Source organism: Mustela nigripes, chromosome X (genome assembly GCF_022355385.1).
Source record: "Mustela nigripes isolate SB6536 chromosome X, MUSNIG.SB6536, whole genome shotgun sequence".
NCBI classification, from domain to species: domain Eukaryota; kingdom Metazoa; phylum Chordata; class Mammalia; order Carnivora; family Mustelidae; genus Mustela; species Mustela nigripes.
In genome coordinates, this window is record NC_081575.1 from 81,751,469 (window position 1) to 81,776,200 (window position 24,732).

General features: G+C 57.6%; 3 protein-coding genes across 6 annotated transcripts; 2 read left to right on the forward strand and 1 right to left on the reverse strand.

Annotated features, from left to right (window-relative positions):
* Positions 1 to 1,177: 1,177 nt before the first annotated feature.
* On the forward strand, positions 1,178 to 6,570 carry WDR45 (WD repeat domain 45). 3 transcript variants are annotated; one of them, XM_059384792.1, is made up of 11 exons: positions 1,178 to 1,340; positions 2,955 to 3,026; positions 3,159 to 3,233; positions 3,323 to 3,427; positions 4,297 to 4,405; positions 4,527 to 4,621; positions 5,068 to 5,147; positions 5,264 to 5,472; positions 5,561 to 5,662; positions 5,747 to 5,892; positions 6,161 to 6,570. In XM_059384792.1, the coding sequence occupies exons 1-11, from the start codon at positions 1,202 to 1,204 to the stop codon at positions 6,268 to 6,270; spliced, it is 1,242 nt and encodes a 413-aa protein (XP_059240775.1). In that variant the 5' UTR covers positions 1,178 to 1,201; the 3' UTR covers positions 6,271 to 6,570. The 3 variants fall into 3 exon arrangements, with proteins under 3 accessions (XP_059240775.1, XP_059240776.1, XP_059240778.1); XM_059384793.1 differs by having other exon boundaries at positions 1,181 to 1,340; positions 4,300 to 4,405; XM_059384795.1 differs by lacking the exon at positions 1,178 to 1,340 and adding an exon at positions 1,401 to 1,524.
* A 215-nt stretch (positions 6,571 to 6,785) lies between these two features.
* On the forward strand, positions 6,786 to 9,835 carry PRAF2 (PRA1 domain family member 2). The gene is made up of 3 exons (XM_059384796.1): positions 6,786 to 7,297; positions 8,420 to 8,637; positions 9,059 to 9,835. Exons 1-3 carry the CDS (start codon positions 7,119 to 7,121, stop codon positions 9,196 to 9,198), a joined length of 537 nt encoding a protein of 178 aa, XP_059240779.1. The 5' UTR covers positions 6,786 to 7,118; the 3' UTR covers positions 9,199 to 9,835.
* A 481-nt stretch (positions 9,836 to 10,316) lies between these two features.
* CCDC120 (coiled-coil domain containing 120) lies at positions 10,317 to 24,677 on the reverse strand. Of its 2 annotated transcripts, XM_059385973.1 has the most exons (13): positions 24,429 to 24,677; positions 20,570 to 20,652; positions 20,272 to 20,435; positions 16,979 to 17,078; positions 16,712 to 16,802; positions 16,432 to 16,565; positions 15,578 to 15,718; positions 14,928 to 15,228; positions 14,528 to 14,590; positions 14,083 to 14,257; positions 13,855 to 13,953; positions 11,946 to 12,863; positions 10,317 to 11,449 (listed from the first exon to the last, which is right to left on the reverse strand). In XM_059385973.1, the coding sequence occupies exons 5-13, from the start codon at positions 16,758 to 16,760 to the stop codon at positions 11,335 to 11,337; spliced, it is 1,995 nt and encodes a 664-aa protein (XP_059241956.1). In that variant the 5' UTR covers positions 16,761 to 16,802; positions 16,979 to 17,078; positions 20,272 to 20,435; positions 20,570 to 20,652; positions 24,429 to 24,677; the 3' UTR covers positions 10,317 to 11,334. The 2 variants fall into 2 exon arrangements, with proteins under 2 accessions (XP_059241956.1, XP_059241955.1); XM_059385972.1 differs by lacking the exons at positions 20,570 to 20,652; positions 24,429 to 24,677 and adding an exon at positions 19,544 to 19,611 and having other exon boundaries at positions 20,272 to 20,315.
* Positions 24,678 to 24,732: the final 55 nt, after the last annotated feature.

A 24,732-nucleotide genomic window follows, 5' to 3' on the forward strand; every position in this document is an offset into this window, starting at 1 on the left:
AATGTAGGAGAAAAACCAAGAGAGTGAGAGTAAGAAACTGGAATGCACCAGTCACAGGAGAGGGTGCCTGCCGTTAGGGAGGTGACTGCTGGTTTAACAGGATTATTATTCACGGGTGATCTGGTTAAGAGCAATCTCAGAGACATGGGAGTGGCAGGACCCAAACTGAATTAAGTTAAATATGATCTGGGACACGAGGAAGTAGAGACTGAAGAAAGCCAGAAAATTGGCTTTGCCAAGGATCATAGTAGTGGAGTCACACCTAGGACAGGATATGGAGCCCAAATTCACAGTATGTTGACATCATACTTGAAACGGCCTAGATGGCCATCAGTACGAGAAGAGTTGAACCATGCTACATTTATTCCATGGAATGCCATGAATCAGTTAGAAAGATGGGATGCCTGGGTGTCTCAGTTGGTTAGGCAAAGATCTTGGGGATCTGCTGCCTTTGGCTCAGGTTATGAAACCAGAATCCTGGAATCGAGTCCCGCATTGGGCTCCTTGCGCAGCGGGGAGCCTGTTTCTCTCTCTGCCTTGCCTACCGCCCTGCCTGTTTGTGCTCTCTCTCTCTCTGACAAATGAATAAATAAATCTCTAAAAAAAAAAAAAAAAAGGTTGGAATTGAAACAGATATCCATTATATATTAATAGAAACTTTAAAAAGCATCAAAGCAATACTTGAGAGAAAGTAAAGCATGGGTAGACGGTATCAATGTCAACAACCTCATTGTAACGTTTTACCATCATTTGCATGTTAATGTAAATGCGGGAAACGTAATGTAATGCGGGAAACCCTTAAAAGTACATCTGAATTCTCTGTATTATTTCTCAAAACTACGTGTGAATCCAGTTACCTCCAAAGTTAAAAGCTGAATTAAAAAGTATTTCCAGTATGCACACCATTGGGCTTTTTTTCCGCAGTAAGCACGTGTACCTCTCCCCATTAAAACCTCATTTTTCATTCTGTCAACAAAATCAAGCGAGGGGAGGGGCTGTCTTCCCTTGGGCAAAAGGAGTTTCAGCTTTCAAGGTCTCCAGGTCCGCGCCCGCCTCCGGCCTCCCCCACTCGCCTCTCTAGAAATCCGGGAGGACTAGTATTTCCAACAAGAAAGGCCACTCTAGCCCACCTCGGAGGCCCAAGTCTTGTTAGCCCAGAAAGTTAACGCCTCTCGCTCTCAGAGCAGGAGCGAGCTGGGGAATGGTCGGCCCTACTCCGCTCAGCGACGCCAAGTCTCTGTCGCCCACCCGCCTCGGCTCCCTCAGACAGCCAGGCCCTCGCAGAGCCTCGCCAGGGGATGCAGCTATGGCTCGCGTTGCTCCAAAGGCCTGGAAACCGGGTGAGCAAGGTTGTGGCCGCGTTTTCCGGCCGGGATGAGTCACTTCCGGTTACAGACTCCCTCCCCCCGGAAGTGAGACCTGATGTAAACACCGGAGCCGGGCGTCAGGGCCCGGGAGGTCAGAAAACCGGGCCGCGGGCGGCACCGACAGCAGGGGTTGGGATCGGGAACGCACGGAGGTCAGGTCAGTGCAGGCAGTGGGGAACTGGGGCATGATCCCAGATTTGGTTGGAGTCTGAGGGAGGGTTGGGGCGGGAGGGGCCCTTGAACAGAGATCTTGGTAGATGGGGGCGCGGCTCAGACAGGAAGCTTAAGTGGGTGCCTGGGTTGGAAGTAGTATGAGGGCGGTCTTGGACTTGAGGAAGTGGAGGGAAGTGAGGCATCCCGGGGCAGGGTTCTTAAGTGTTAAAGATCTTTGGAATGGGCGTCCAAAAAAGGGTCTTGGAAGGTGGGGCTCTCCAAAGAATGAGTCTCTGGGGACAGAGGCAGTCCAGTGGAGGTGGTACAAAGTGGGGGAAGGTAGGTTTGCGCTCTTGGAGGATGGGGAGGGGGTGTGCTTAGGCAAAGATCTTGGGGAGATGGGAGTTTGAAGGCTGTATGGGTGCTCTAGGACAGGAATCTTAGAGGGGTCTGGGGCAGGTGTCTTGGTGGGGTTGAGCTGTGCCAGGTATGGGTTTGGGGAGGTGTGTCCTGGGCAAGTCTTGATGGGGAGGGGTTGCCCTGGGGCAGGGTGTTTGGGGAAGAGGGTCGAGAATCTGTAGGAGGAATGTAAGGGGAATGGGATTCCTGGGAGTAAGTTCAAGCCAGTCGATGTTGGAGTCAGGGACAGAAAAGCACACAGGAGGGGATGTCCCGGGGTGTGTGATTTGGAGTGATAGGGGAATCTGATGTAGGGTCATTAGGGCATAAGGAGGTCTGGGAGGAAATCCAGGCTGGCCCTGGTTAGGCAGAAATTAGCATGGCACGAGAAGGGGTCATCTGGAGAGAGGCAAGGGGTCCCCAAGAGGTTTGGAGAAGCCTGGGAGGAGTAAGGTGTGAGAGGACTCTGAGATGGTGGAATAGGTTGGGAGCTTCAGCCGGGCATAAGAAGGGGAAGGCCTGTGGGTGGTAGACCAAACATGGCAAGTCTCAGGGCCAGGTCAGGGAGGTTCGGGGTCCTAGCCCCTTTCTCTGTTTATTGACAGGTGGAGTTGGATGGTAGGTCCAGGTGTGAAGATGAGAAACGAATGGGGGGTGGTTGCAGGCCATTAGGGCCAGGGTTGACTGGCGGTGGGGAGAAGACATCACTAGGGCACCCTCTACCCCATTACTTCCTGGCACTCAGTGAGGGCCATGGAGTAAGAGGGAGGTGGGGAGTCCAGCAAAGTCAAGGTGGGCCTGGAGCTGGGGTCAACCAAGTGTGAGAAGATGGAGGAGTTCCTCCATGCCCTTTGGGGTCTCGGGAGCATAGAGTGGAGACCCCAGAACTATCCCCCAGTTTTGTTGTCTTTGTAGTTGCACTGGAGGCAGTAAGTAGCAGAGGAGGAAGAAGAAGAAATCATTTGGGGAAAGGAGTTCTAGGACTTGGAGGGCAAACACCAGACTCTTCCCAACTCTATCCCCATTTGTGTTCAGGGAAGCAATCCTGGACCATGACTCAGCAGCCGCTTCGAGGAGTGACCAGTCTACGTTTCAACCAAGACCAAAGTGAGAGAGGCTCGTGCTTTCACCCTTGTAGTTGGGAGGGAGGAAGGGAAAGAATGGTCAGAGGTGGGTATTAAGCCCCTAGCTTCCACCTGGGCATCAGCCGAGGCAGCCAGAATTTCCCCCTTCCACCAGGCTGCTTTTGCTGTGCTATGGAGACCGGTGTGCGCATCTACAACGTGGAGCCATTGATGGAGAAGGGGCATCTGGGTGAGCTGTTGGCGGGGGAGGGGCAGTGGGCAGAAGGGGTGGGTCGGGCATTGGCTCCCACCCCTACTGACACCCTGGTCCTTGTCCAGACCACGAGCAGGTGGGCAGCATGGGCCTGGTGGAAATGCTGCACCGCTCCAACCTGCTGGCCCTAGTGGGTGGTGGTAGCAGCCCCAAGTTCTCGGAGATCTCAGGTAAGTGCCTTCATCCCCTCCTGCCCTTGGCCCCGACTCCCTGGAATCCTGGCTTCCTCCAGGCACCCCCAAGGCGTGGGAAGATGAAGATGTTAGAGCACCTCAGAGTCACACAGTGAGGCCTACAGCTTGGAAGTCACGGAGCTCATTGCTTGAGAAGCTTGGTGTTTTGCTTTTGCTTAACACTAACTGAATGCCTCATGTATGCCTTGTCCTTCCCTCCAGAGCACTTGCTGTGAGCCTGGTATTGTTCTAAGCACTTTACAGATACTAACTCATTTAATCCTCACGGTACCTCTATGGAGCAGGAAGTATTGTTATCCCCATTTTTACAATGAAGAAACCGACGTCCAGAGAGGTCAAGGGACTTTTCCAAAGTCACACAACCAATAGGTCTTAAAATCTTGGAGACATCTCAGCTGTGCCCTCTTGCTTTAAGGCTTTTTGCTAATCCCCTTGGGACATGGCAGGAGAGGCCCTAGGCGAGTCACAGAGCCCTAGGATTCATCACGGAAGTCTCTTAGGGGTATGGACTGGGAGCCCGGCGGCAGAGCTAGTTACTGATGGGAAGTTCCAGGCCTGGGTGTGAATCCCTGCTTGGTTGCTAACGGGCAGTGAGGTCCTTGGCCCAATAACTCAGCCCCCTCGAGCATCGGTTTCTTCATCTGTAAATGAGTATAACAGTCTGAGAAACCTGCGCCCTCGGGAATCACACCCACAGGTGCTCATGCTGCATGAGGCTCACACTGGTGTCAGCAGAAGGTTAAGCAAGTGGGCTGAGGTCCCATGGGGAGTAGGGGTGGGTCTTGTGTCACCAGGGCTGCCCCGCACCCTAAACCTTGGCCCCGACAACGTACCCACCTGCCCAGCAGTGCTGATCTGGGACGATGCCCGGGAGGGCAAGGACTCCAAGGACAAGCTGGTGCTGGAGTTCACCTTCACCAAGCCAGTGCTGGCTGTGCGCATGCGCCATGACAAGTGAGCCTGGGGGGGACTGGGCTGGGGGAGGTAGGAGGTCCCCAAAGCAGCAAGAGGGCTAGTCCTCCATGGGCATCCTGCCCTCCCCTCATGGACCTCCTCTACTGTGTGATCCCCACAGAATTGTGATCGTGCTGAGGAACCGCATCTACGTGTACTCCTTCCCCGACAATCCCCGAAAGCTGTTCGAGTTTGACACTCGAGACAACCCCAAGGGTGAGAGGACCCGGATGTGCAGGTGTGAGGGCAGGAGGCAGTGGACAGGGTGGAAGTGAGAGAACGCCAGGGGCGCCCAGAGAAGCTAGGAAAGGGGCAGGGCGAGAGTCCCTGTGCAGAGAGGCTCATATTCCCAGTCTGTCTGTCTTTCCATCCATTAGGCAGTTCTGTCTTCCCACGCCTGGGGGCCCCAGAGAGCAGGGAAGGAGCACCCAGTAAGGACATTGCGTGGCTGTGCCAGGGATCCTTGGGCCCTCACTGGTGGCAAGCCAGGCAGATGGCAGGCCCCCCTGAGAGTTCTTTGGGGGCCATATATCACGGAAGGTCAAAGTCTGGGCCTTACGCAGCTTCTCTCTATTCCGAGACCCTGCCGGGCCCATGGCCTGGGCCCTGCCTCCCCTTTACCAGCCTACCCCCTCCCCCAACACTTTGTCCTCACACCCTAGGGCTTTGTGACCTCTGCCCCAGCCTGGAGAAGCAGCTGCTGGTGTTCCCTGGACACAAGTGTGGGAGCCTGCAACTTGTGGTGAGCCATCCAGGGGGCAAGTGTAGGTGTGTGGGCGGCTGGGCTGGCCCATTCTGTGGACGCTTGGCCTCCGCCTTCCATACTACCCCAAGCCCAGACTGCTCCTCCTCCCACAGGACCTGGCGAGCACGAAGCCTGGCACTTCCTCTGCTCCCTTCACCATCAACGCCCATCAGAGCGATGTGGCCTGCGTGTCCCTGAACCAGCCAGGCACGGTAGTGGCCTCTGCCTCCCAGAAGGGCACCCTGATTCGCCTTTTTGACACACAGTCCAAGGAGAAACTGGTAGAACTGCGCCGAGGCACTGACCCTGCCACCCTTTACTGGTGAGCACAGGGTATGTGCGGCGGGCTGCGTGACCCTGTGACCCTCTGCCACCTGACCCGTGTGCATCACTGCCAATGTGTCTTCTAGTATCAACTTCAGCCATGACTCCTCGTTCCTCTGCGCTTCCAGTGATAAGGGCACAGTCCATATCTTTGCTCTAAAGGACACCCGCCTCAACCGCCGCTCCGCGTGAGTACTCCCTGCCCGGCCCTACCCTGTCCCCCATCCCCCTGCCTGTGTCCCACACCTGGGCTCAGCCAGTGCTGCCTGCAGGCTGGCTCGCGTGGGCAAGGTGGGGCCTATGATTGGGCAGTACGTGGACTCTCAGTGGAGCCTGGCGAGCTTCACCGTGCCTGCCGAGTCAGCCTGCATCTGCGCCTTCGGTCGCAATACTTCCAAGAACGTCAACTCTGTCATTGGTGAGTGGGAATAGCTCTTGCCTCTCAACCAGGGGTGCTGCATGGGCAAAGTCCTGCAGTTTGGACCTGCAGGAATTTCAGGGCATGGGAAGCCTGAGAGAGCTAGAGCGGGCAGCTCAACTCCATCGCCAGAGGGATGGCCTGAACAAAGGCTTGGAGGTAGACTGTAGGCCATGGGACACCGTCGAGAATTGGAGTGGGTGGCTTCGGCAGCCTTTAACCTTTCACCCGTTCTCCCCCCCTCCCACCCCACCCTCCCCGCTTTCAGCCATCTGTGTAGATGGGACCTTCCACAAATATGTCTTCACTCCTGATGGAAACTGCAACAGAGAGGCTTTTGATGTGTACCTTGACATCTGTGATGACGATGACTTTTGAGGACACTGTGGGTTGTGTGAGGGACCTGCCGTGCTAGATTGCAAAGCCTTCAGGGGATCAGGAGTGCCGTGGAAGCTGCCAGCCAGCAAGCAGTAATGGGGCAGGTGCCCACCTTCCAAACAGCAGTGCAATGCCTACACAGCTCTCCCCCAAAAAAGCTTGGGGACTGTGTGCCTGCAGGACCAGGCCAGGGACCCATGGAGGGAGGAGACCCCCCTGGGACTCCCAGCCTGAAGACTGCTAGCAACCTAGAGGGAGTGCCCTAATTCACCTGTGGGGATTAAAAAACCTTCCCAGAAAGAGACATCTCTGATGTGGTGAATATGAATTTTTAAAAAGGCCCTCAAGAGTATTTATGGCTGGACCTGGGGTGCAGGGGTGGGGCCGGAGGAGATGCAGCTGAAAAAGACCTGCGGGAGTTCCAAGTAGGTGTGGCCCTCTTGAACTCTAACAGTGGGATCCTGCAATCCTGCCCAAGTCTGACAGTCCCTATCTGTTTGTCCCAGAATGTGTTACTGCATGTCCTGGAAGGTCGGGATTACTGTGTTCTTGAGCTGTCAGCACGGCTAGGAACCGCCCCTTGGGCGCCCCCACCTGGGGGTTGATGGGAGCGCCTCGCCCGGCGGCGAAGACTTGATTTCCCGGCAGCCCCTGCTGCCTTACACTTCCGGCGTGTTGCTGGCATCTCTGGTCACGTGCATTGCTGCTACGTAGTCCGCCGAGGTGGCTGAAAGAGCAACTGCTGGACCCAGACTCCATTTCCCGGTGTCCCTCGCGGCGGCGCAGGGTATAACGGGGGTTGTAGTCCGGCCTCTCTTCTGGCTGGTCCAGCTACATCGACCGGCAGGATGTCGGAGGTGCGGCTGCCACCGCTACGTGCCCTGGACGACTTCGTTCTGGGGTCCGCGCGTCTAGCGGCTCCGGATCCGTGCGACCCGCAGCGATGGTGCCACCGCGTCATCAACAACCTCCTCTACTACCAAACCAACTACCTTCTGTGCTTCGTCTTCGGTCTCGCTCTGGCTGGGTGAGGGAGGGAGGGGGAGTCCGGTTGGCCAGGGACTACTGCGGGCTGGAAGGGTGGACCAGTGGGGTTTTGAGGAATGGGAGGGGGATGAAGGCGGAAAGGGCGAGTTCATTAGAGATGGGAAATCTCCGGGGCCTGGGAGGGGAGGCTTGAAGGAAGTCGAACGTGGTTATAAGGAGTGCCTTGGGTGGGATACTAGCGGGTCGGGAGGATGGAGAATGTGGGACTGGAGAGGAAAGTGGGTAAGGAGGTGGACCAGAAGATAAGGAGGGCCTGAAAGTTCAAGTGGGGGTGGAGGGGGAGGACGTGAGTGATGGGGCCAGATTAAAGCGGCCTTGGAGGACTTCGGGCAGAGACAGGGACAGGGTTGGGAGGGTGGGCTTGTGGAGGCACTAGGCGTGGAGGGGAGCCTGGTTGTGACTGGAACATTCCAGGAGCATGTACCTCTTGGGGAAATTGAACGGAGAGGGAGGGCCCAGTGGTGGAAGGCTTGAGACCAGAGAAGGATGAAGAACCTGGAGGGTCCTGGGCAGGGTAGGATGTTAAGAGTGGTACTGAAAGCATGAAAGGGGTGCTAGCAATGATGGGGGGAGAGATGTACAAGGAGTGGGAACCTGGATGGGGAATTTGAAGGGGAGAAGTCTGGAACGGGTCTTGTAAAGACTCTGGGCCCGCGGAGAGGGAAATGTCTGGAGACAGAAGGCCTGAAAGAGGAATCTACAGGGATGGGCCCAAAGGGTGGATTTGGGGGCGGGTTGGGGTGGAGTCTGAGGGGTTGGAGAGGGGCCCTGCCGGGGTAGGGCTGGAAGAAAAAGAGCTGGTAAGGTCTGAGAGCCTGAAGGCCTAGCGGACTGAGAGGACCTGAAACGGGAGAGCTGAGGAAGATGGGACTGTAGGATTGACGGAAAGGAAATTAGGACCTCCAGGGCTCCTGGGAGTCAGAAGCCCTGGTGGGTGGAACCTTTGGGAGACAGGCTGGCAGGAGTTATCTGCCGGGCTGGAGGTCCCTGAGAGGGGGGAACCAAAGATCATGGGGTACGGGACGGGGTGGATGGGGAGGCTTGGAGGTTGTGCAGCCCTCTTGCCGTCGCCCGGGCTAGCTCAGTTCCATTGTCCTCGCAGGTACGTGCGCCCGCTGCACACCCTCCTAAGCGCGCTGGTAGTGACGGTGGCCCTTGGCGCGCTGGTGTGGGCGGCTGAGACTCAAGCAGCCGTGCGCCGCTGCCGCCGCAGCCACCCCGCCGCCTGCCTGGCCGCAGTGCTTGCCTTCGGCCTCCTTGTTCTCTGGGCCGTGGGCGGCGCTTGCACCTTCCTGCTGAGCATCGCCGGGCCGGTGCTCCGTAAGTATCCGCTACCCGTAGATAGGCCAATAAATGACCGGCGCTTGCGCACAGTGCCAGGCCAGCCCCGCCCTAAGAGGGGGCGGGGACCCCAGGCGGGCGTGGCCACACCGCCTTCGCAAAGCGCCTTCCCGGGCTTTGCCTTCCCTCTTCTGGGAACGCCCCTCTTACTACCGCTCTTTCGGGCCTCGCTCAGAGTATTGAGCGTCCTCCCCGGGCCACGTCCGGGTTACCCTGAGCCCTCCCTGGCCACGCCCCTGTTGCAAGGCTCGTTACTCGGCCACGCTTTCAGATCGCAGGCATCCTGGCCGCTGACCACTTTATTGGCCTGCCCGTGCTCCGGTTCTCCTCTGTGGGCCCCCATTGGCTAAAAGCTGAGGTCTCATCCCACTGACCCTGCTCCTCTCGGCACTGCCCACAGTGATTCTGGTGCACGCCTCGCTGCGCTTGCGAAACCTCAAGAACAAGATCGAGAACAAGATTGAGAGTATTGGTCTCAAGCGGACGCCCATGGGCCTGCTACTGGAGGCGCTGGGACAAGAGCAGGAGGCTGGATCCTAGGGGTCTGGGATCTGTACCCAAGACCTGGAGAACGCCACCCCCACCCTGGCCCTGTAGAGGGACCCAAAGCCCTTTCCCAGCCCTTGAAATAGAGGGCCCCGTCCAGTTCAAAAAGCAGAGGACATCAGCGACCCTGCACACCCCAGGTCCAAAATTGGGATATCCCTGCTACCCAGCGCCTATTACCTAGGGGACCACACTTCCCCAGCCCTGAACCTGGGGCGTGGAGCCCAGAGCATCCGCGGCCAACCTCAAACTCTGGACCCAGAGATACTCCCCCCCCCACCCCCAATCTGGGACCCACCCATCTCCCATGCTCAGCCCCAAAGCTGGGATCTGGGACCAAGGCATTCTCTTGAACCCGGGACTAATATTAGGCTTTTTCAGACCCTATCCTGGCTTTGAAACCAGGTTAGGGCATTGCCAAATCTTGAACCTGGGACCCAGTGTTCCCAGCGCCCATCAGGACAGAGAATTCAGGCATCCTGATGCTGTTGAACCCTTGGTTCCTTGGTTCCGTGTGACCCAAACACTCACCAGTCCCACTTGCCTCTTTCCAGCTCTGCTTAGGGGTTCTGCCCCCTTCTCCAAAGTTCCAGTGATGAGGACCAAGGGGTAGGGTGGGGAGGGGTGGGGGTAGACCTGGAATGGGGCATCTATAATCAGTGTTACTGCAACAATAAAGGCTGGTGCATCGCTCAAGCCAATGTGGGCTTCTGGGGTCAAGTCCATGCGCTTCAGGGGCCAGAAGTGGCCTTCTGCTTTTCAGTTCTGCTGGACTTAGACTAGGTCTCTTTCTGTCAAGCATGCAGACTGAGCAGGGAAGCTCTGCGTTCCTTCATCCAAGTGGCTCCCTCTGGGGCAGAGCACAGAGCAGTTAAAGGCAGAGTGTTTCCTATCATTTGTATTACTGACGGCTCCTGTCCAGGGCTGGCAAGGAATCAGAGCACAGACCAGCGAAGCTGTTGCCCCACATCACAGCAAGTGAAGCCCAAGTTGATGACATTAGGCTGTTCCCAGTGTTCGTTGGATAATCTGATTCATAAAAATATCTTAACCTGGTCTTAACTACAGGTGTGGCCCCCCAAGGCAAGGCAGACAGCGGAGTGACACATGGGTTCGGTTTACACATTTATTATAGAAATCCCCTTCCAGTGTGGGTAGTGTCTCGGGCCCAGATCCATTGGTAGAAAAAGAAAAGTTTAACACCAGGTAAAGGAGGTCAGGGGACCCCTAGCTCCAGAAAGTCACAGATAGGTATCATAGAAAACACAGCTTGTGTAGATTTGTTTAAAAAGTGGTGGATGGAAAGAAAGCCAAGGAAGACGTGACGCAGCCTGTGGCCAGACGTCACCTGAGGATTTTCCTGGCATCGAGCGATGCCAGGTTCCACCACCGCAGCATCCCAGGACACAACACACCCAGCGGCTCTGCCCTTTAGCCCTCCTGCAGGGCTGGCTTCCTGACCGGGATAGATAGGGCAGAGGCTGGGCATTCTCAACCTGTGGGCAGAGGCAGCGGGCACAGACAGGCAGACAAGGACTGGGGCTCCCTTGGGCACGCCTGGGAGTAGGAAAATGAACCCAAGCCCCCTAGCCAGACTTCAGTCCTTCCGAATGTGGGCAGAGAGCCCACCTCTCCAAGAACTACCCTGGTGGGGGGGTGGCAGGGAGTTCTGTTCACACCAGTCTCCTGGCTGCCCCGAACAGGGCCCTGAGACCCTATATTGTCGGGGTTTTTTTTTTTTTGGGGGGGGGGTTCCTAAATGGAACAGGCTGGGCATGGGGATAGGAATGAACCCAACCAGGACGAGATCACAGTTTCCCTTTTATAAAAGGTCTAGTGTTGGGGGAAGACAGTGAATACCTAAATCACAAGTGTAAACAGAAACGGAGGAAGGGGCCTGGAGCCCCCATTACACCATCCCCTCTTTTTTCAGCTGGCTGAGGGCCCCAGTTCCCAGCACAGCGTAAGAGGGGAAGCAGGGAGTCAGACACCTTCGTGGGTCCACAAGGAGCCAGGGGCCTTGGAAGATCAGGTCGGCACCCCCCCAGGACTGAGCAATCACACCCCGGGGTTCAGCGAGGTCAGCCGTGTGTTCCCGACTAAAGTCGTGCCTGGGACAACAAGAAGGGGTCAGACCAGTGTCCCCGGGGTCTGGGGGTCAGAGCTGGAAGACTGCTCCCCCTCTAGCGTCAGGTCACTTAAACGAGAGCTCAGCTCCGAGGGGTACAGGAAGTCCGCGTAGTATCTTTAGAAGGGGTAGCAGGAATCCGGACAGGGTGCCAAGACAGAGAAGAGAGGAAAAGACGGACAAGACACAGAGAGAGAGGAAAAGAGGCTCGTTAAAGAGGTGGAGGCAGGCACAGGACAGCACCTTTAGGCTCACAAGCATGGGGGCACAGCAAAAGGAAGAAGAGAGAGGCGAGGGGCCTGGGAGGCCCTTCCTCCCAGCACCCTGCTTTGAAGGCTCATTTTCAGCAGACATGCACTGTTTTGTTCAAATATCAGAATTCTTCTACAGCTTGGTAGACAGCTGCTGCTGCTGCTGCCAGGGCCCAAGACACCCCTCCAAGACCCCGTGGATTCATGCAGGTCAGGCAGGGCCCAGGACCCTGAGGCGAGGCTGCAGCTAGTTCTCTCGCAGTCGGAGTCACTAACTCCCGTAACTGGCTGCTCCCCAGCCTGGATGCCTTTGCCATCTGCCTCCAGAGACCCCTACCCATCAGTAAAAGCTCCCCCCATACCTGCCGGAGACAGGGGGTGCCGTGAAACTCCTTGAGTGCGGGAGCGGCGCCTGGCTGGGGGCCCCATACAGCGGCTGGCCCACCTCATAGCAGCGGGCATGGAGGAAGGGCGGGTGCTGCGGGCCCACGTGGGGCAGCACAGGCCGGCGGGGGGGCCCAGCAGCCAGTCCCGAGTTGCGGATGTACCAGTCCCGCAGCCCCTCCAGGGCGAGGTTCTTATGGCCACTGCGCTCACCAGCCGGGGGGACACGGGTGGGGGGAGGCATCCACAGCAGAGGGCTTGGATGCACCTCGGGCCCCTCGGCGGCCTCCAGGGATAGGCCACAGGGCTTGGTGCGGGTGGCACGGGAGTGGGGGTCCTTGCTGCGGAGGAGGGGGCTGCTGCCGTCAGCTGTGTACACGGGTGGTGGGCCCGGGAGCACGGTGAGGAGCCCATCCCGGCGGGAGAGGGGTCCTTGGACCTCAGCTGCAGGCAGCAGTTCCCCCCAGCCCGCCCCACCACCAGCGCTGCGGGGCAGGCCCCGGTCCAGGGAGTAGTCCAAGAGGAAGTCCCCGCACACAGGTGGGAGCCGGGGAGCCCCACGGGAGGCAGGGGCAGCTGAGCTGGGCCGGGCAGCCCGGGGAGGGTCTGGGGGGCCAGCTGTGCGGGAGGAGAAGGCAGGGGTTGGTTGTGGGCGCTCATACAGCACCTCGCTGCTCTTGCAGACCGGGGGGCCAGCGGCAGGGGGAGCCAGGGGCGCAGGCGGGGAGCCAGCTCCCCCACTGGCCGCCCGGTCCACAAGCAGGGCCTCAGAGCTGTTGCTGCGACGGGTGCGGGCTGCGAAGAGGGAGGCACGGTCGGAGGCAGGGTCTGCCCGGGGGAAGCCCATCTGGGAGTCCTGGCTGCCAGACCACTGGCGAGAATGGAGGCCTTCCGGTCTGGGGACACAGAGGTGGGGGTGATGGGAGTATGACTGATCGGAAATCTCAGGCGGAGTGCCTGGCCCACTGTGCCCCACCTCTTCCTGAGCTTCCACTTGTGCATCTCTGAAGGAGGCCCAGGATCAGAGACCTCTTGTATAAACAGGTCAGGTGGGGGCATGTAAAAGGCAGTGGAGGTTCTGTCCCACGCTGGGGGGCAGAGGGACAGAAGACATATTGGGGGGGTGTTAGCGCCAAGGGAGATGTAAGCGTGCGCAGGGCTGGAGGGGGAAAACTGACCGAGGAAGGCCAGCAGAGGGCTCTTCCCAACACATGCCCTGTGAGGGTGTATCTCCTAGCTTTCTCGAAGTAGGGTCCTAAGCCCTGGGCCTGGAATCCAACTTCCTGAATTCTCTGCCCTCCCGCACCCCCCACGTGTCTGAGCCACCCTGAACTATCAGCCCCACAGCCACGATTCACAGGAGGCGAGTGCCATAAGGATAGGGACTTTCTACTCACAGCCTGGAAAAGCAGGTGCTTAGCAAGAATTTGTTTGAGAAGTAGGAGGGTGCAGTGATTAAATGTATGGACTCTAGAGTCAAACCAGCCTGGGTTTGAACACCAGGTCTTCTGTTTACTACCAAGTCACTTAACCTCTCTGTGCCTCAGGCTCCTCATCCACAGATTGAGAATAATGACAGCATCTACCTAGCCAAGACCTTATGGCAATGACCGCAGTCACACCTCGCAGAGCACGGATTCCCAGCAGGTGTTAGGCGCTCAGTGCATGTGAACCAGAACTTACTATGCCCACAGTGTCCTCCAGATGCAGATATCATACCCGTCTCACAGATGAGGAGCCAAGACTCAGAGAAAGGAAGTGACTTGTTCCAAATATACCTTTCAAAGCCCAACCTCTCACATCCCACACCCTTTAGTAATGCCCCCCATCGTCAGAATGAACAGTTACTTATTCTGGTCCTCAAGTCCACCCTCAGAGTCCCCTTACTTGCAGAGCTGGGGGCCAGCGCCCCGGGTGAGGACAGGGGTAGCAGGCACGCTTCGCCCCTCAAAACTGGAGGCACTCCTGGGCAGCGAGCGTGTGGGGCTGAGCAGAAACAGACAGGACCAGGTGGGGGTCCAGGTTAGACACCATAACCACCAGCAAGCCGTCCTGCCCGCCCAGGCTCAGGATCCCCCTCCCGGCTCCCGGGGAAGGGAAGGGGTTCACCCTCACCTGGTGGGGCTGGCCACCGAGTTCCGCCGGCTCTTCAGATCCCCGTAAAGATCTGACGGGGGTGGCTTCCATGGGGTTCGCCGCTCAGGGCTGCCCCCAGATACGGCCCGCAGCTGATCCCAGGCCTTGGGTGGTGAGGGGCGCTCGGCCAGGGGGAAGCAGCCACGGGGCTCCTCTGGGAGGAAGGTGGAAAGTGGGGGAGAAGTCAAAGAGAGGGGGCCTGATGAGCTGTGGGCAGGGGCAGGGGGAGTGAAGCAGGTAGCAGCAGCAGGACAGGCGGGAACTAAAGCACAAGGCTGGAACTGGGGATGAGGAGCTGGGCAGCGTGAAGCAAGAAAGACGGGGGCCCCATGCGAGGATGGGGCACGGCTCAGGAGGAGTTAAAGAGAGAGTGGAGGGGCTAAGCATCAAAGCAAGGGTGGGTTTGGGAGCCAGAGGTCCTCACCATTATCATGGCTGGCCCCAGACTCCGAGAGGGAGCTGCTCTCCGAGTGCAGGATTCCGTCCTCTACAGGTGAGAAGGGCAGACCCAGGCCCATCAAGGCAAGGCCTGGGTGCAGTCCCCTTACAACCCCGGATGGTCTCCTCCCCAGCCCGTTCCTTCCCAAGAACCCACCTTTACCTGAATCCAAGACTACCTGAGGCTTGGCTCCTGGTTTTCTTGGTGCCATCTGGTCAAGTTCCCAGCATCCCCACCCTCGCTGTTGAGCCCATTTATCTCAACTCCTCTTGCGGGCTGAGTCCCTTCAGCTCCGCCCAGCTCCCACTTTTCACTGGCCATCTACCCCTCCCTGCCACGTTGCTCGGCCCATGCCCACACTTGGGCATTGACAGGGCCGGCTCACCTTGGCTGAGCTGGGCGAGGCGTGTGCCCAGGCATACTCCCTGGGTGGTGATGAGAGCCCCCGGGGCCGGGGCCAGGGCCAGAGGCTGCGGAGGGGGGAGCCCCGGGAGGCCGAGGCGGGCCCGGAGGTCCCCCAGTTGTTCTTCCAGCTCGTGCAGCCTCCGCAGCGCATCTGCTTGCACCTGGCGCCGGCGCCGGCGCTGCTCAATGCTCAGCTCGGGGGCCAAGGCCAGGCGGCGGGCGGCGGCTGCAATCTGCTGCTGCACGGACACCTCCCGCTCCAGGGCCTCAAGAGCCAGCTCCTGCAGGTGGGCGAGAGGGTGGGACAGGACCCAGTGTCAGTGTTGGAGGGGGCCAAGGCCCGGGCCCAAGTGTGGGCAGAGCCAGCCAGCGCAGGGGCAGGGCCTGTTCTGGGGTGGAGCTCATTTCTCCAGGAGGCAGAGCCGTCTCGGGGAGGGACTAGACAGATTCTGCTTCCAGGGAATGAGAGGCTTACCACCACGAGGCCCAGCCTCCTCCCTCAGAGCCAGAACGCACCTTCTTCAAGCCATTCCCTTCTCACCTTAGCCTCTCCTTCCCCTGGTTGCAACCCTGAGGCAGCAACCTGTACCCATCCCACCCCCATCCTGCCCCCCAGGCCCGTCTGTTCACCTCAGCAGGGCACAAGGAGTGGTGTGCTGGGTTGGGGTGCGATGGAGGGTATGCACGGGCTGCAGGGGGCCGCCGGCGGACCAGCTGGGGCCGTTCCCCAGGTTCCAACGGGCACTCGGGGGGCAGCTGGCCAGTCAGCTCCTGGAAGGGGCAGGGGTCAGAGACTACCGAGGGTTAGCTAGGGAATGGGGCAAAGCAGGAATGACTACAGAAGCTACATTAGTCATACTAGGAGCTCAGTAATGCTCAGCACCCCATGCCTGTTACTTCTCCTCCTCCCTCCCAGTTTGCCACCCAATAGGGGTGCTATGGACTCTCAGCCCCTCGGTGGCCCAAATCCCTGGGGCAGTGGGCATGGGAGGTCAGGAGACCTGCTCTGGAATCTGGAACTTCTTCTCTTTCATAAAGGCCACAGGTCTATATACTGCATATGACATCACGCTCCCCTCAGGGCGGGGGCTGCATGCTGTGAACTGCGTTATGGGTTCTGGCCAGTTATGGGTTCTGGCCAGTTATGGGTTCTGACCAACTGCGTAGCTGTTCACACCAAGAGGGGTAAATCAAAACGGTGACTCACCCCTTGTTAGTTCAGGCCAGGTTTTACTGCCAGATTTTGGAAATGACTATTGTTTAGAAGGGTTTGGGGGATTTCAAATTGCTGATAGGGAATTGAGGGCCTGCTCTGCCATATTTTACTGACTCTAAGACATCGAAGTTGAGCTTTGAGGAGCTAGAGGGTGATAGGGAATCTACCGCCCAGACATGTGGCTCAGCACTCACCACTCCAACCTGCCTGCCTAGGGCCTCTGGGTCCTTACCACGCCCCACCACCAGACACAGGGCCCGGCCCTCACCGCCTCCTGCAGACACACTTTGCGGAGCTCCTGAAGTTTCAGGCTCAGGGCCTCCTGCAGGGCCCGCTGCCGGTCAAGCAGCCCCCGCAAACGCTCTGACTTCACCTGGGGGGCAGCCTCTCCGAACAGGGCAGCTGGACACAGAGGGAGCAAAGTTCCAGGCAAAGATCAGCCAGGGCATCCTGGCACAGCTGTGGGGCCAAGGACCAACCCTTTCAAAGTAGGCAGGCGGTGACTCAGACATGGGGGCAGAGGCAGAGAAGGGGAACCAACCACCCACCTGAGGCATTGAAGGTGGGCGAGCTGATCAGCTGACCTTTGACTTCCATCCTGGTGCTGTGGAGAGGCCGTGGCTGATGGCTGGACAAGGCCTGGCAGTGATGCACAGGAGCTGTTAAGGAAGTGCATCCCGCGTTTCCCCCAACCCCTGCCCCTGCCCAACGCCCTGCACCCCAGCTGGGAGTAAGGGGAACCCTGACCCTGCCCGCCTGATCAACCTGCCCTCTCAGAATCCGTATCCGTGTCTGGCCCCACTGGGCCCTGGTACCTTAGTCCCCTTCCCATTGAGTGGATGCACAGCACGTGGGGAGTTAGGCGGACTTACGACGCCTCCTCAGAGGCCCATGGGCCGCAGTCAGGAGTCCTGCCTAGGGAGGGAGAATAAACTGTACAGATTCAACCAACTCTAACAACGGTGGGCACTAATGAAGTACCTGGGTCCTGGAACAGTCACCCTCCCTGCCACACCCAATCTTCCAACCACCCTTTGACAGCAGTTCTGTGATCACTGCCCCCATTTCTGAGATGAGGACTCTAAGGCACAGAGGGGTAAATAACCTGCCCACTGGCTAAGGATGCGGCCCAGGCCCACCCCTTGGGCCTGACCCTCCTTAGCTGGAGTTGCCCCAAGCCCATCAATTCCTCATAAGCTCCCAGCCCAGCAGGCCTCAGGGCCTTTGCCCAGGCTGCGGCTGCTATCTGGAACACTCTTGCCATGTCTTCCCCCTCCGGCCCCAGGGGGCAAGCTTACACACGGGGACTTGCATGTCACTTCCAGAGGTGGGCCCCCGCCCAGGTCCCCTCACAACTGCTGTCCAATAAGAGATTGTGCCTCCCCTGCACGTTCACAAGGACAAGAAACATACCTGTCCTGTTTTCACCATATCTCTGGCACTCAGAACACTCCTGAGCCAGCAGTGAGCACTCAATGAATGGCTGTCGCGTAAGTGAGAGAATGCCAAGGGAGCTGAGATATGGATCTAGCCCAGATCTGTGGGTCTCTACTCATCCCGACTCCATCCTGTGGCCCCGATGCTACAGGGAGAGTGTTCACTTAGCCCCGTGACCCCTCCAGTCCCTGTGCCCACCCCAGTCAGTTCTAGTCCTGTACCGGCAGAAGGGAGTCACCCTGCTGGAAAGTCCACAGCTGTAGATAACAAGCCTCCTGCCTCCTGCTTCCTTCTCTGCCCCCAAACACCCTGGCTGACCACAGAGCCTGCCTTGGCTGGCCGCCAGCCCTGCCCTCATCCCCTCCTCTGGAGTTTGCTCCTTCCCTCCCACATCCTGCTCATTCCCCAGCTGGGGAGCCAGGTGACATCACCTTCCACCACCTGGCCTGACCTCGGGCGGGCGGCAGTAAACTGGGAGGGCCTCACGAGGCCACAGAGGTCTCCTCCCTTCCTCATCCCAGCTTGTCCTGCTGCAGGGGCCAGGTCTGGTGGAGACCAAGGCAGCCAAGGAGGTGAGGGTTCGAGCCCCCTCCCTGTCTATCTGCTGTGGAATGCGGCCAAACTGTTAACATAGGGCCACTAGGCCTGCTACCGGCTCCCGGCAAACGGTGGCCCCTTGTCCTCGCTTTCAGGGACAGGGGTCAGACCTGAGAGCCTTTCTGCACAGCCAGGCAGCAGCATGTACTCTGAAGCGGCCTGACGTTGCCCGGCATGGCAGAGCTTCCTTGAGGTCCGGGCTCAACCTCTTGGGCCCCAAAGCTCCCGGAGCTCCTTCCTCCCCAGCTCCCAGCTGAGTCTGAGGCACTCTCCCAGGGCTCCACCCTAACAGGAACTTCAACTCCTCCCCGGTGGGCCCATTCACCAGGATAGGTCCCACATCCCATGCTGGCTGCCTTGAGCTTTCCCTCCCTGGGAGCTTATGGCATCCTGGAAGTCACCATGGGGTCTAGACAGGAACCCCGACTCCACCCTGCCAGCCTGACCTCGGGGACATAGCTAGGGCCTGAGTCACGGGGTCACTGGGTAGGCTAGACACAGGGTCAATGCCCCACACCCCCACAGCCAGCTCCCAAACCTCAGCCTCTGCCTGCCTGCCCTCTGCACATTTGCCTTGGGGTCCAGAATTGCCCTGTCCCCACCTAGACAGGGATCGAAGGAGGATCCCAGCAGTCCCCTTCCCTAACTTCCCTCCCCCCAGCCCCTGACTCCTGTCCCAGGCTGGGCCGCAGCAGGAGAGCTGAGAGGGTACCCCCCACACACACCCAGAGGCGGGCCCAGCAGGTTTTTCAGGTCTGCCCTTCTGACACCACAGCGGAGAAAGAAATTCCTGGCCTGGCCGTAATGACTGTTTACAACCAAGACACCTCACCTGGGTGGCACCCTAACACCTCAGTGGGGACCCCCCATTTCCCTACCTTGCCACTAGCGGGGCAAATACAAACTCCCAGTGTCTGGGACTGCTCCCCACACTGCCCTAGAGCCCCTCCCAGCCTCCACTCTGGGTGAACAGAGCGGGGGCAGGCAGGTGTCGGGAAGCAGTTTCTCAATAGCCCTGTCTGGGCTTCCCCCAGGGCCCCGGGGTTGCAGGAAGGCAGAGGCTACGCCCCAGGGGAGAAAGGGGGAGAGGAAGTAGGGGGACAGTGGAGAAGGAGGACTCTGGCTTCTCTTCTCCCCCATCCTTTCTCCTCATTCATTTCCGGCAAGGAATCGGCTTCATGCCACGAGAGGAAATCGAACATTTGGGGCTTCACTCCTCTACTCAGGCCCTCCTTCTTCACTGCACTCCTCACACAGACCTGGCTTTCTCCCAGGGGAAGGCTCAGTACACCCTACACCCTTCTCCCTCCCACCCCGCCCCAGGCCCCTTGTTCCCAGGTGCTCACCAACGCAGGAGAAGTGCAGTGGGGTGGCCTCAGGTACCTCAAGAAAAAATAGTTGTCTCAATCAGGCCCTGTTCCAGATGGTAGTGGCAGTGAGCGGTGAGCACGGTGGCGGATGCCTAGGCCGCCTCCCACTAGGCAATAGCCCAGCCTACCTGGCCAGGGCCTGGGCCAGCCCATACCTCTTAACCCTTGCCTGCCTGTCACCAGGGCTCAGGACACCCTCAGGGACAATCTCAGGGCCAGGTCCCTTCAGGGCGTTCAGCATGACCAAGAAAAGAGCCCAGATGTCCCTGCTCACCCCAGTCACCTAGTAGAGAACAAAGGAAGAGGGGCCAAGGGTCGTGGGAGTGGAGCTGCCTCTAGTGCTACCCAGGAGCCCACATCAGACCCTGCCCACCCAAGGGCATTGCCTGGGAGCTGAGGGCGGAGTTCTGGGGACTTGTTAAGCACACGTGTATAAATCGGGTGTGTATCTCTAGGCAGCAAGCATCACGTGCCTGAGGCCCCTACCTTTCCTTCCCAGGGCAAGGCACAGGTGGGAGAAGGTCTTGGGGCAACCGCCACCCTCACTGGGGTAACAGTTTGCCCAACTCAGGACAGAGGAGGCCAGCTTCTCCAAGGAAAGACTGGGATGTCAAGACCCTACCACCTTCTGCATCTCCAGAAGAAATCATCCCAGCCAACTGACCACATCATGCACATTTTCACCCCTACCGCTCCCTACAAACCTGGGAGGATGACGCAGACCCAGCTCTTCATAGCCAGCTCGTAGATGTGGAAGCTGGGGTTCGGAGAGGTGAGGAGGCCTGATTCTGATCACAGATGCATAAGAGCAGGTGGACTCAGAACTTGGGGGGCCGGGTCCTGGGCTGGAGGTGGACAGGGGCTACTCCTGCAAGGGAGGAAAAGTGGGGAGGGGGCTCATGCTTCTTCACATCCAGGCAGGTTCTGCCCCACCCCTCCCCCTTGAGCATTTCTGGCCAGGCGTCAAGGAAATTGAGGGCTCTGGCCTGCCCCGGCACATACCACACATCCTGTGCTCCATTTGGGACCATCTGCTCTGTGACCTCAGGGCCCAAGCCCAACCAGGGCCCCTGCAGCAGCCCATGCTGTGATGTGAAAGAGCAGAGTGAGGAAAGCTCCCTCCCCACTTGGTAGGGGGGCCAAGCCTGGAGGGGAGCACTGTACCAGCAATGCCCTGCCCCGTATATGTAGACACGCAATGCAAGGCCTCCTGCCACCCTGCCCACCTTTCTTCCTGGGAGTGAGATTTCTGGCATGGGACACAAAGGCTCCTTTCATCCGCCCCCTTCCCCCGCCCCCACTGCCTAGGGCTGGTGGAGGCAGCAGCCATAAGGTGGGTGGCTGAGTGTCAATGGGGAGTGTCCCCTCAGCCACGGCCTCTCTCCTGCCTCTTGGGGGACAGCAAGAACACTGGGAAGAGGGACACTTATAAAACCAGAGCTGTGAGGGCCAAGGGTATCTGGCTGGCAATGCAGACCAAGGTTTAGCTATCCTCATCTGTAAAATGGGTAAACAGCATTTCCAAGGCCAACAGAGACCAGAGTCACTTTGGAAGGCGTTTCAAAGTACAAGGAAACTCACACCACGTCATTAATGTCTGTTAATGACAACAATCATAATCCCGTGTGGAGATGGGCTAGGGCAGGAGTAAGGAGGGGAGACCAGGTAATTGGGCCTCTTGGGCCAGGCCAACAGGTGGGGTAGAATCACCCACACACACACATCGTCGTCCTGCAAGATGGCCAACCTCCAGATCCCACCAGCCGGGACTTGAGCCCCATGTGGCCTGTAGGGGTAGGAAACCATGGCTCTGGGATTCAACCCTGCTCTGCCACTTATGGCTATGTGGCTGCCCAGACAAGTCACTTATCCTCTCTGTGCCTCAATGTCTTCATCTGGAAAACAGGGGTGCTGACAACAATATGCACTTCACAGGGCTGTTGTGAGCGTGACATGAATTAGGACACTTAAAGATTGTTTAGGATAGTAACTGGCCCTTGGTAAGTAAGTGCTCAATATATATTGGCTGTCATAATTACAATATTCCTCCCAATCCAAACTTGGGAATCATATATGTGTGTGTGTGTGTGTGTGTGTGTGTGTGAGAGACAGAGCTGGTACTCCCAGCTCCAGCCGATAAATTTCAAACAGAGCTGTTTTCCCTCAAATAAGCGTGTCCAAACTCTTCACTATCCAAAATCAGAAACTAAATGTATGCAGATGCACTGCTGAGACAAAGCTGGTATCCCTCAGCCTCCACAGCCTCCCTACTTATCACCCAGACATCGAACCCTCCCTAAATATCAAACCAGACATATTTGAAAAGAGCTGTTTTCCATCATTATCAGACCTCTAGCTACTCAACATCAAAAATGCAGGAACCAAACCTATTCAGACACATTCTCCAAAAGCTCACTATCCACATACAGGAACTGAATGGATCTGGATACACCTTTGAGATAGAATTGGCGTCCCATACTCTCTGAGCTTCCCTTACTCACCAGGCAAAATGCAGGAACCAAATATATTCACACAACACAGTCCTCTTACTGTTCCAACTCCTGCCACTAGAGTTCAAGGAAATGAATCGATTTGAATATATCTTTTAGTTGGAGCCATTATCCCTCATCATCTGAACCCTCCCCACTATGTAAAATGCAAAAACAAACAAACAAAAAACCTCTTCAGATAACTTGGTACCTTTCACTGTCTGAATTATCCGAGCGCTCCCTCTCAGAAGTCAGGTGCTAGACAGATGCTGGAACAATGAAGAATGCTTGTGTTGTTATTAGTAGGTTTGGACAGGGGCGCCTGGGTGGCTTAGTTGGTTAAGCGTCTGACTCTTGATCTCAGCTCAGGTTTTGATCTCAGGGTCATGAGTTCAAGCCTCGCATTGGGCTCAAAAAAAATAGGTTTGGATAAGTGTTTCAGATAAATGAGAGGGGTCCAGTATCTCATTATTCAAGCTGTTACTACTCTCTGTGACAAACGCAGGAACAAAACACAATTGAATAACATGTTACCTTCTTGCTATCCAAATTCTCCCTGCCTGTCCTCAGAATCAATGAGATTCAGTGAAAGAAACTTGTATTGCTCTAGCTGTTATTGTCACTACAGGATAGGACTAATTCTAACACCCAGCGACACACATGCCCCCAACACACACACACACACACACACACACAGACGGGATGGACTTAGCATCGAAATTTGTATTGCTTACAGCAGAGAAAGGGGGGGATAGAACCCCTCTGACCCCCATCCCACCCCCATCAAGCCCTGAAGCCTCTGGCCTGGAATGGATTTTTTTCAGGCCAAGAAAGCAGAGATCATGCACACCCAGGATCAGGACTAGCACGTGGGGGTTAACATGACACGGAAGAGTCACACATACTCCTGAGTCTCCCACCCCTGTATGTTTGCTCACCACACCCCCCACCTTGACATGGGGCAGCCCCCAACCTATCCAGGCTGGAAACATGATCCAGACCTCACAGACTCCCAGAGAGTCACTGAATAATTTAGGATGTTCTTTCACACTTGGGTAGGGTGGGGGGACATAGGAATAGTTACATGCCCTCCTGGGGCAGGGAGACAAATGCAAGCCGTGTGTGAGATCACTGGGTGAGGGTGAAGGGCATCACATATGAAAACTCCCTTAGCCACACAGGGCCAAGGCTGTTTGCTCTTGCTCATACTAAGAGAAGCATTTGGGATGAACTTGCAATCATGGAAATAGTAGAACCTCTAAGTTGAGGGGCAGGGTATAACAGGACCCTAGTTCTTCTGGGCTGAGAGGACATGGAAAGTGGGTGTTAGGAAGAGGGAGATCTAAACAGGGTGGAGGGGTGTGTTGAGGGGTAGGACAAGGGCCTGGAGTTGGGAGGGGAGGAAGGAAGAGAACAGGAAGGAGTGTAGGGGTCAAGACAGAATCAGAGTCATCATAGGATGGAGGACAGGAGGCAGGACAGAGAAGGAGCCAAGACACTGGCCAGGGGATGGGATGGAGTGAGGTTGTGGACAAGGGTCAGAGGAAAACGTAGAGAGCAGCAAGGAACAAAAGAGCAGGGGAGGGTCAGTATAGAATGGTAGTCAGAAGACATGATGGGGGACAGGCCAAGATGGTGGTCAAGGAAGGGGAGAGGGAAAAGGACCGGTTCAGGATGGAGGTAAGGAACAGGAAAAGACTGGGACAGAATAAGGAGAGGAATGAGGACAGTGATAGGACAAGAGAAGACAGGGGAAAACAGCACAGGGGTGGGGGCAGGGACAGGGCAGGAAACAGAGGGACAGTCTAAAGGGGGTGGGCCAGGAGGGAGATGGGGAGTCAGGAGGGGACCAGGAGGATAGCACAGGGTGGGGAGAAAGTTTAGAAATCAGAGATCAGGAATCCAGACAGACCTGGATCAGACTGCGCTTAGGGGGACAGGACATGACTGGAAGGGGATCAGGGGCTGGACAAGAGTTTAGGGAACAGACAGGTCAAGCATCAGGCCAGAAACTGGGATGATCAGGACAAGGCAAGATGAGCTTCAGAGATGGAGCAGGGGCAGACCAAGGATCCCGAGAACAGAACTGGGTGGGGTTTGGGGTCAGGGCTGGGTTTAAGGGAACAAAACAGGGATTGAGGATCACGCCAGGCCAGAATATGGTTAGGTTGGGGGTGAGATCGGAGGTCCTGGGGCCAAGACTGGCCAGAGCTCGAGGTTAAAAAAAGATGTAGTCAGGTCAGGTAGGGGTCTGGAGTGAGACCACAGGGTCAGAGGTCGCGGGTGCGCGCGCAAGTACATCCCCTGTTGGCGTTTCCGAGCCCTCACCCCGCCCTGTCTCCTCCCTTCTTCTCCAAGCTGGCGTTACTCACCGAAGGTCCGCGTCCCGCGACGTAGGCGGGGTCGCTGCAGGCCAGGAGGGGTGGTGGGCGCGCCCCTCCCTCGCAGCCCCCCCGCTCGTCCCGGCCTCGCGCTTACTCCCCCTTCCGCGCCCTGCCCGTGGGCCGCCTTCGGCCGCGCGACTGTTAGCCGTGGGGGCCAGACGGGGGGCGCGGGGAGGGGGGGGGGAGAGGCGCGCCGGCTCGGCCGCGGCCGGTGGACCCCGGCCCCCCCGACCCTCACCTCGGGTCCGTCCCTTCCCGGCGGCACCGACACAGCCGCCGCTGAGCGCGAGCC